General features: G+C 37.2%; 1 protein-coding gene across 1 annotated transcript; it reads right to left on the bottom strand.

The window, feature by feature from the left end:
• Positions 1–2,970: 2,970 nt before the first annotated feature.
• Positions 2,971–4,180, bottom strand: LOC131065920 (tetraspanin-8-like). Its single transcript, XM_059213519.1, has 3 exons — positions 4,035–4,180; positions 3,551–3,916; positions 2,971–3,407 (listed from the first exon to the last, which is right to left on the bottom strand). Exons 1-3 carry the CDS (start codon positions 4,178–4,180, stop codon positions 3,086–3,088), a joined length of 834 nt encoding a protein of 277 aa, XP_059069502.1. The 3' UTR covers positions 2,971–3,085.
• Positions 4,181–10,998: the final 6,818 nt, after the last annotated feature.

Here is a 10,998-nt window from a genome sequence, read left to right as displayed (position 1 = left end):
AAATCCTATGCATTATAAGAAGAATAATTTGAAGAACACTTTTACTTTGAACCATTGAGAACAACTTAACTCTGCATCTAATCTCTAGGACATTTACATCATTGAAAAATTGTCTCCATTCATTTTCATGACCATAAAAATAGTCTAATCAAAGCGATCAACCTAAGAGAACTTGGCCCTTATGATTTGACATTTTCCCCTTGATATTTTCAAATATTTTCAATCTTTATTAGTCAAAAAAGAGAAAAATATGTTAAAAATAGTAAAACTACACATTATACTAGATATATACCATGCATTAGGTATCAAAATTGCACAATGAATAATCAATCTATAGATGTAAAATCTCAAAACTAAATAGAATTCTAGTTGTACCCATCATCTAAGCAATAGAGTAGTGAAGGCATCTATTTTTGTGTGTATTTAAGTGAATGGGATTAACATTAGACGACGATTCTTCATCTTTAGTTCTCATAGATAAGTACATATTTCCTTTGCATTTAATTTTCTAAATAAACATTTTATTATTGGAAAATATTATATTCATTCACATATAGCTTCACTTTGTTTAGGATTTTCAAATATGATATAATCCTAATTTTTATAAAATTTTGAAAACTATGATTCCATGTAAGAGTTAATGAGAAACCCATAGGATCACCTTCAACATAAAAATCATTTTCCACAAGATAGAAGTAATAGAAATGTTTTGAATCCATAAAATTAATGAGATGCATATACAATGTTGTAGTATATTATTAATTTACAAATGAGACGAACTAAGGTCATTACAAGTGTTATAACCTCATGATATGAGATATAAAAACTAAATGAAGTAAACCTTTAAAGTATGCAAGTGTGGATAGGACTTAAGACAAAACTAATATGGTAAAATACCTTTTTGCACTAACAATCCCTTAGTTGAAACGTAGGGAGAATGATAAAATATGCATAGACGTGAGAATGGATCTTTCTTATAAGGCCAAGTTAGATATTCATGTATAAAAAGGTCTCTCATAAACAAAATAAAGGAGGAAAATCATAGGAAAAAATCTCATCCAAAAGAGAGAAAAGATGTAAATAAACATGTACAAGTGATATAAGGAAGGAGGACTCAACACAACCCACAAGTAATAGTTCTATCACTAATGTGCAATCAATGTTCCCTTAAAGGAGAGAAAGAGAGATTATGTATATCTCTTATAAAGTATATTCTCATACAATGGTGGTGGGAGATGATTCTCCATCAATTTTGAACAATATTCTTCCCTTAGAAAGAAATAAAATTAAGTAGAGATGCACAATGTATTCCCATGAAGGAAGAAAGATTATGATGTATGATTTTCTCTAAATTTTTCTCAAATGCCTCTAGACAAATATAAAAGTATTCTAAAACTAAAGTAGGTACATGCCTAATTAATGAAAAGGGTGAAAATATAGAACCACGTGAAAATTTATATAAAACAAGATCCAAAGATTATGGTAGTTTGAGAACACCTATGATGGTGTTCTCATCAAAGAGGTGGATTCCATCAATTGTGCTCTCAATTGTATCTAAGCCTCTAATAAATGTTTGATAAGAAGCATGAAGACTTAAAAGAATTGATACTTTGCATATTTATAGTGTATATGATTTGTAAATCATCTTTCTTTATTATTTATATAACTACTTTATTCCTTTCACTATATTTACATAGGTACTTTATTCCTAAGTAATATAATGAACAAGTATTTTTGAACTACCATAGAGTTAGAGGTTCTTACATATAATATTTCTTTACTATTTACCACATGGTTCACTAACCTATATATTGATTAAAAATAATGGAATAAATATTTTGTATCTTTTTAATCCTATAATTAGACTTTCAACCTCCATAAGTTCCCTAATAGAAATATTAAATAGGGTTGGATAATGTTAGTTGTTTCTAATTCTAAGTGCATATAGAATTAGGGAATTATGACACCTCTTATAAAATGGAAATTTAACAACTCAAACCTACAAACATACATTAATTTTCCTATGATCGTGGAGAGAAAATGTGGGAAGTGAAGAATCTAAGAGTTTCAACAATGGGTTTATGAAATTTGAAAGTAATATATACAATGATAAAAATATATGATTTTGAGATGATAGAGAATATAATAATATCCTTATGGGAATCTAAGTAAAATTAGAAATGAGAGAAAAAGGACATAGAAGGGAGAGGAGAGATTCAAAATGAATACAATATTAATATCTCAAAGAATTTGAGAAAATATGTCTTCCCTAAATAATGAAGAGAAATTTTTTCAAGGCACAACATGTCATAGAGTTTATCCATGAATTCTTTAACATGAGTAAAGTGAAGGACACATATATTGACTACACTACATTTTATGTCTATATTTTCTTAAAGGCATGTAAAGGCTTTGTAAAGAAATGATAAAAAATAAATCTATAAGCTAGCACCTAGACTATTACAAAGTGCATTGGTTTAAGTGATACTTGCTAATTTAAAGTAATATGTTATTCCAAAATGAATAGTGTTTACTAATGTAAGACAACCTTTCTTTATTCCAAGCATCATTAGATCACATAGACATATGAATCTTGAGGAGTTCAAAAGTTGTCCTATGTTGTTTAGATTCTTTGGGAACAACCTGATTATACTATATGCAACTAACCATCACAGAGATCAACTTAGATATAGTCACCTTAATAAGTGGTACATGCTAGGAAAATGATATTTTTCTTTAAATAATTTAACATTCAAATTCATAATATTGACACACAACCTTATTTCTACATTTTTAAAGAATAATCCAAATAGTTTTTTTTAAATAAAATATTTCTTGTAGGAAAGAGGAAACATAATCAAAGTTTAGGTAGAAGAGAATAAGCCTCCGAAACTAAAATGCTTTTAACACAAAGCCATATGTGCCACTGGAAAGCTCCACACTGAACATGAATATGGAGCATGTCTCCCAATACAATAAATGTCAATCCCTCTCTCTGCAGAAACAACAGAGGAGCTGAAGAACGAAAAACTAAAATAAAAACAATTTATGGCACAACGATGTGCTCCTTGGCTGAAGCTAAAGCTCAAGGATATCCCACCTTATATCCATACCCATTTCTCTCATCACGCCTATTGTTCCTGAACTCACAACGCCCCACAGAATAAAATACAACCAGAGCAAAGAGCATCACAATATTGATAATAGCAATCATACGCCAGTCATGCTTCAAGTTTGCCAGCACACCTGCCTTGCATGAGTTACAACTATAGCATAATTTATCCTCATCATTACACCACCTGCTACAATCCACATCCGTTAAGTTGCATGCTGTGGTAGTCCAACAAGTGGCGTTCACATGCACAAAGCCACACGAAGTTGGAGGCTTGCAGCAACCAGATTGCAATATTCAGTTCATATTTGACATGTTATTAGCACAGAAACGTATCACACCCCAACTAATCATAATCTATGATAGAAGCATAAATCAAATTCTCCGTAGTTACAATATCTATGATAAAAATGAGATTCTAGGCCTATTACCTGAATTGGGGATAAATTCTTTTTGCAGAACTGCTCTGCAACTTGGTTGACTGAATCATTGGCAAGGCTTTTGCATACTTTGGCGTCCTGAAGGCAGCTCTTAATTTTGTTCCACTTGCTGCTCTTCTCTGTTCTCTTCTGCAGCCAGTTTGAGTAGTCCCCAAGCTTGTATTCTTTGTACCCTCTATCGGAAACGACCTGTGCAGCTCCCTTGTTGGTGACGACGAAGACAAAGACGGTGAAGCAGAACAAGAGCAGAATGAGAAGAAACACTACGACCAAGTAAAGCCAGAGCAGCCATGTAACTCTGTAGCAGGCGCCCACCGAGCCAGGAAGAGAGACGATCAAAAGGAAGGCAATACTCTCACACTGTCTTCATGCAATCCATTGAAATATGATTAAGTGCGTTCTCTTTTTAATAGATTGGGCGGGATTGCAAATTCAAAATTAACCACTGCAGTGAACGTGACTGGGTTGAGTTAAAAGAGTACTGCAACAGAAAATAAAACAGTGGACGGAAGCGAAACGGAACAAAAAGCCTGACGGAACAAAGTAACAGTCGGGCCCACGAGCCACCTAGGAAGTCAAACCTTAGTGTGTGCTCTTTAAGCCAGCCCCTAAACTTGGCATTGAGCATATAGTGGACGTATGAAAGGAAGTGTGTAAGCATGAAGTCTTTAATATTTTTGGCTTATCATTCCTCTATAACGTCTACTTCTTGCTAAGTATATTTTACTATTAAACATTACTGTGGGAGTGAAAGTTTTATTGACATTTTATGCTCGTGATCAAAATGAGGTTTAAAGTTATGTAAAATATTTCTACTCCATCTCTGAAAAGGTTCTAGTTCCGTTCAGTGCACCTGCTCATTCAAGATATCCAGTTATCTATGAGTGTCATCTTTATGTTCTTCCTCCTGCATTTTGCATTGCTTCACCAATTTTCTACCTTTCTTCTTCATCCTACTCAGCCTTGAGACCAATCCCATGACTGAATTATGCCATCGTTAATGGTGCATAGAGAGCATGCCTATAATATTTTTTAATGAATGTTTAAATTTTTTAAAAAAATGTATTATAATCTTAATTAATAATTTTTTATAAATGTTTAAATTTCAAAATTTTAACAAATATGTTTTGAAGGACAAAGAGGAAAATGCATATATAATAAATTTTAAATAAGAAATTACATATGATAAAATTAAAAATGTTTTATTCATATACAAACAATCTGTTTATTCATTAAAGAATTATTTTACTTAAAAATAGTTTATGTACTTAAGGTAACTCTTTTGCAAATAATACATCTATAACAAAGAGGTTGCTACATATTGCTAACCCTCTCGGTCTCAACCATTCCACTAGTTACCTTATCATTTCTAGTCTCACCTTGAACTGTCAATGGAACTCTCAAACCGGTCTCCAGACTGGTAAGTCCTAAGTATGCTCATTCCCACAACGAGGAGGTCTTCTACAACTGCACCATGCTTATATAACTGGTTGACTTACATACCGGTTACCACCCTTGATGACACCATGTTATCATTCTTCTCAAGGCTCCATCTTCTTTTAGTCTGGTCAAATACCTTTGTTTGCATCTACTCAGCCTTGCCTTTTCCTTGATTAGCTTTGACCATATCACAACTAGTTTGTCAAGATGACAAACACTTCATACTTCCTCTATATTGGCATCATGCTTTCTCTTCTGGTCTGGTGCATAACCTTGATCTCATGCACTTAGGGCATTCCTTCAATTCACCGATGGATTTGGTGTAATCCTTCAAGTGTTTGCTTTTACTTCTTCACTCTTATCTCTCTAGACTATAATGCACTCAATGCATAATAGGAGATAAGCTCCGCTTACTTGATGAAGTAACACCTTGTCTTCTGCATCCTGTAATGCTCTTCATGTGGTCTGATGTGAGCACATTTACTGTCAATCATTGCTTCTCATGATGACTTCTTCTTCATCTGGTGGGAGTCTTGCTATTCTGCAATCTTACAACGTACCGGTTCATTATGCTCTTTCAGTGTTGATGTGATTCAGGTAACATTCTGCCTCTTCATCACAAACAACCACTCAAAACACCTCTTTATCTCAACACACAAGTTAGGTACTGACTTGTGTACTGATGACCTCTGAGATCATCTTCTTTACCTTTATTGGTGTTTTGCAACACAAGGTGATGTCCAAGATATCACATCCTGTACTCCTTCATAACAATTCTTCACCTACATCTCATCTTCTGGTGGTCATCCCATACCGGTTGATATCAATGACAACACAATGCCAAGAATTTCCCCCTTTGGCATTGATGTCAACACATGTAGTATCTGACATACTACAAAATTCTTCTCCCCCTTTGACACAATGACAAAGGGCACTGTCAGACCATTATTTCTCTTTGTATGTGTCGGTCACTGACAGAATACTTTCTCCCCCTTTGTCTTCATTGGATGTAATACTTCCTTTGATGCCACTTGTTATCTTATCACCGGTTGTTACATCTTCTCAACTTACAACACTTGAGGTGGGGAACATAACCATCAACTAACACCAGTATGCAAGTCTAATGCTATTGAAACTCAATTTGCCAAAAGATTGATACCAAATGCTGATGTGTTAGTGAATGCTACTTACCTGCTGGTCAACCTTCAAATCTCTGCAATTTCCATCTCCTACAGTCTAGGCAATCAATATCCTTCCAAGTTCAATCAAACCAACTCTTCATTATGAAACTCTTCATGATGAGCACTTGAACTCCCCCTGAGTCATACATCTCAGGTCCTCATCTTCGGTTAGGTATAATGTCGGAACTCCATTCTTCACCATATACTGGTTGAGATGTGTATGTGTGAACATCAGATGATCCTTCAACTACATTGTATCCACCACAACTTATGACATGATCCTCCTGAGACATAAACTCAACATTCCCCGCTACCGGGGTTATTGCAACAATTTCCAACTTCATTGTCTTACGTAGCCTGTTTTGTATTCATGCTGGTAACATCCTGCACATACTGGTTAACACCTGATACCAATTGTTAACCTTTACTCATTAATTCATGCAGACTTAGTGATCCATCACTAATCTATAAGTGTGTAGTCAAGATAGCATCTACACACTCTTATCTTCACATTTTCTTCTTTCATACTGGCAACAACACTTTCTTCCATGTTGCCTTCTTCACCGAGGGGGTGAATGATTGTTTCAATGTGCATTGCTCCCCCTAAGATTTAGTGTCTCCTTTAGGCCTTAGGAGCTATCACCTATGCCCTGAATGCACAATGTCGATCCATGGTATTCTTCCTCCATACTTGCATGCATTCATTCTTCTTCCCATTTTTAGATTTGGGAGCAGGTCTTTCCTTCTTATGCTGATGGATCCTTCCATTTCCTGATTCTTCATTGCAACCAGAAGTAGTGCTATAGTAGCACACAACATCCATACTAACCTCATGACAAGGGAACCTTCTGATGTATCGATTCACTCTTCTTCTTCTTGTCATGTTATTGCAGCCATCACCTGGTCTCCTTGGATACCTTGCTAGAGAAGGAACACCACTCATCTTGTTCCATTCAGGTCTTTCCTTTCCATATGCTCTTTTTTCGCTTTTCTGCAGAGAATGGCCATTTTGTCAGCCTCCATGTGACTGCAAGTTTCTTTTCCTGTACTCAACCTCTCTATGGCCAGATCCATTGTAGTTATGACACACAATCTTTGCATAACCAGGAGAAAGGACATGCATGTATCTACTTCTGGATACATCCTTCCCGTAAGCACGATTTCTATGAAATCCTACATTATCCTTTCTAGATCACATTCTACACTCCCTTTCCTTATGACCATAAACATTACCTATAAAACAACAAGCAATAAAGGAAGACATATGACTTACATATTTGTTCTGCCATGGATGAGATGATCTTGCCGGTTTTGCATCCCCATCTTTTCATTTTTGGGAATGGACCCTTGGTTATCCATTCTGAGCACCTCTCTCATCTAATCTCTTTATCTTCTCCCACACATGCTTCCCCCTGTGAGTGGTAGCATTTCTTTTCCCTCTGCCAGTGGAGGGTCTCCTTTGCCGCTTCCTCATCTTCCTGCTTCCAATGAGGTTTTCTTCTCCCATCTTCCCCTTACCTCTGGGATCTGTATGAAAATGCCTTCTTGTAGCATTGATCTTCACTCTTGTCTGAAAGTCCACACCGGTTGTGGTCAGGTCAATCTCTTTTAGAGGGTCACTCCTAACTGGAGAGGTCTGGCCTTGTTTTCCTTAAGAAGCCATTGAATTTCTTTGTCCTTTATCTCAAGCTGAGAGGATAGATCTTCACATCGGCATACCTTGGTGTCTTTTGCTCGAGTCTTCAACTTTGAGATGCATTTCTCTGATTCTTCAAGGCATTTGACTAACTAGTTCTGTTCTACAATAGCAACATTCTTGAATAGCTTGTATTCTCTTTTAACTCTATTGAGTTTTTCAAGTGTATTTACAAGCTCTCCTTCAAGGTCAACTTCTCCTTCTTCTTCATCTTCAGAGGGATCTTGATGGCTAGAACTATCTTCCATGTCTTCCTCTTCATCATCATCATTGATCAACACATCTTATTGAGGAGAGGTGATTGCCCAACCACTTTCAGATTCTTGGGCCACAAGAAGTTGAGCCCCTTCTTCATTGTGGTGGCTACAGGAAGATCTATATTCCTCATCCAGATAAACATGAGATTTATTTCTCATATTTCCTTCAAATAGAGGATCTATTGTTGAGGGTTCATTTCCATAGAGCTTCTTCAATATTTCACATAAGCTCTTTCTTGTTTTACACCTGTCCACCTGTGAAGAGACATCACCGGTGAGTCCACTAAAAATAGTCTTCATGGCTTCTTCATTGCACTAGTTTCTTCTTTCTTCTACAAATCTGGTAGGAAGACTGACCTTTCTAGGGAGACCATTTACTACTGACATCCATACATCAAATCCTAAAGAGGATAGGAAAACTTCCATTCTGTGACTCCAAATAGAAAACTTTGAGCCATTAAATACTGGAGCAGAGATAGATACTAAATAAACCATTGTGTCCTTAGGCCAGAATGCACCCAAGTTGGAGAACACTCTTCTAACTTGGAACCTAGGCTCTGATACCAATTGTTAGACACAATGCACCACTGAGAGGGGTAGGGGGTGAATCAGTAGTTCTCAAAACTTTTCCTTTTAGCTATCTTTTGTGAGTAACACCGGTTTGTGAATCAAGGACAATGCAAACTTACTAGTTAGTAATGAGACTAACTCAAATGCACACACACACACACAAGGAGACATCACATAACACCAGCATATACGAGGAAAACCCAAGATGGGAAAAACCTCGGTGAGCGATGTTGCTGGAGTCTACTGCTCCAATCCAACCTCACCATAAAACATAGTTACAAATTTTAGGGCATCAACCCAAGGAGCACGAACCCCTACCTGATTTACGGGCTACAACCCAAAGGAGAAGCAACCCCTGACTTTAGGGCACCAACCCAAGGAGCTACAACCCCTGCACCAAGCTACAACTTCAGTGTTCGCAATATAAACTTCAAATACATAAGTATTTATCTTGTTACAAGTGAATCTTGCAACCTTTTCAAATGTCTTACTCTGTCAGTGGAGTATCTTCTCTCCTTTACGACTCACTCTTCTTCCTGCTCTGCATCTGCTACTTCTCTGCTGGATCTACACCTCACTCTCTGCACATCACCGGTATCACACTCTGTAGATTCTTCTCTCCAACCGGTTGAATGCTTCAACTAGGTTTTCTCTCAACTCCACTCTCTTCATAGAAGCTCGTTGAGCACTTGGTTGATTTGCTCTTACTTGCAGAAGTCTTCAACTTCACAATCATGCCATATTCTTCTCTCTTCAGCGACAAAAAACAATCTCTTTGGCCTTTTACTTATAGCCCAGATTTCCCGCCAAAGACCAATTCAAAATTCAGGCGGTTAGGGTTTCCTCACCATCCCTGAGGCAAATCAAATCCAATCAGATCTTGCACAATCTGATGTGTCTGACATCTGAATGCACATCTCTGCCATATTCGCATCTCCTCGATCACAACTTTCATTCCTGGCGATTTGCTTTTTACCCTCATAGCTAATCCTTTGGTCAATGATGATAGATATGTCGGGTTGTTTCCTTCATCGCCTCTATCTTCTCAATTTCTCTTAGCTAGCTCGTAGTCTTCCAGACCTTGAGCCTCAAACCCCTGCAATCGCTTTGCAACAAGTCCCATGATTTGTGTGATCTTTCATTAAAGCTGACCAACCCTGCAACAACCCTGTCGATGTACATTATATCTTTATCCAAACTCGGGTTTTCTATGTGTCAACATGTTGATTATCTACCAGCTTGGCTTTTCAAGTCGGTCCAAGTAGGATCGCCGACCAACCACCCTAATGGTTTCTTACTTCTTCCAGTTTGCTAACCCTTTCGGTCTCAACCATTCCACCAGTTACCTTATCATTTCTGCTCTCATCTTGAACTGTCAATGGAACTCTCAAATCGGTCTCCAGACTGGTAAGTCCTAAGTATGCTCATTCCCACAACAGGGAGGTCTTCTACAACTGCACCTTGCTTATATAACCAGTTGACATACATACCAGTTACCACTCTTGATGACACCATGTCATCATTCTTCTCAAGGCTCCATCTTCTTTTAGTCAGGTCAGATACCTCTGTTTGCATCTACTCAGCCTTGCCTTTTCCCTGATTAGCTTTGACCATATCACAACCGGTTTGTCAAGATGACAAGCACTTCATACTTCCTCTATATTGGCATCATGCATTCTCTTTTGGTTTGATGCATAACCTTGATCTCATGCACTTAGGGCATTCCTTCAATTCACCGGTGGATTCGGTGTAATTCTTCAAGTGTTTGCTTTTACTTCTTCACTCTTATCTCCCCAGACTATGATGCACTCAATGCATAATAGGAGATAAGGTCCACTTACTTGATGAAGGAACACCTTGTCTTCTGCATTCTGCAATGCTCTTCATGTGGTCTGATGTGATTACATTTACTATCAGTCATTGCTTCTCATGATGATTGCATCTTCATCCAGTGGGAGTCCTGCTGTTCTGCAATCTTACAGCGTACCAGTTCATTATGCTCTTCTAGTGTTGATATGATTTAGGTAACATTCTGCCTCTTCATCACAAACAACCACTCAAAACACCTCTTTATCTCAACACACAAGTTAGGTACTGACTTGTGTACTGATGACCTCTGAGATCATCTTCTTTACCTTTACCAGTGTTCTGCAACACAAGGTGATGTCCAAGATATCACATCCTGTACTCCTTCATAACAGTGTTGCACCTACATCTCATCTGCCGGTGGTCATCCCATACCGGTTGACATCAATGACAACACAATGCCAACAATATACAAGTGAGTAGAGCGAAGAAGGTG

The sequence above is a fragment of the Cryptomeria japonica genome, chromosome 2, assembly GCF_030272615.1.
Source record: "Cryptomeria japonica chromosome 2, Sugi_1.0, whole genome shotgun sequence".
NCBI classification, from domain to species: domain Eukaryota; kingdom Viridiplantae; phylum Streptophyta; class Pinopsida; order Cupressales; family Cupressaceae; genus Cryptomeria; species Cryptomeria japonica.
Note: the sequence above shows the minus strand (reverse complement) of the source record. Positions and strands in the feature narration are given on the sequence as shown.

Excerpts from the sequence above, each read along its gene's own strand:
- LOC131065920 (XM_059213519.1), bottom strand. The coding sequence starts at position 4,180 with ATGCTCAATGCCAAGTTTAGGGGCTGGCTTAAAGAGCACACACTAAGG. Across the intron at positions 3,917-4,034 it reads CTGTTTTATTTTCTGTTGCA|ACAGTGTGAGAGTATTGCCT; the intron begins GTACTCTTTTAA and ends GATTGCATGAAG. Across the intron at positions 3,408-3,550 it reads TGCAAAAAGAATTTATCCCC|ATTGCAATCTGGTTGCTGCA; the intron begins AATTCAGGTAAT and ends TATGAACTGAAT.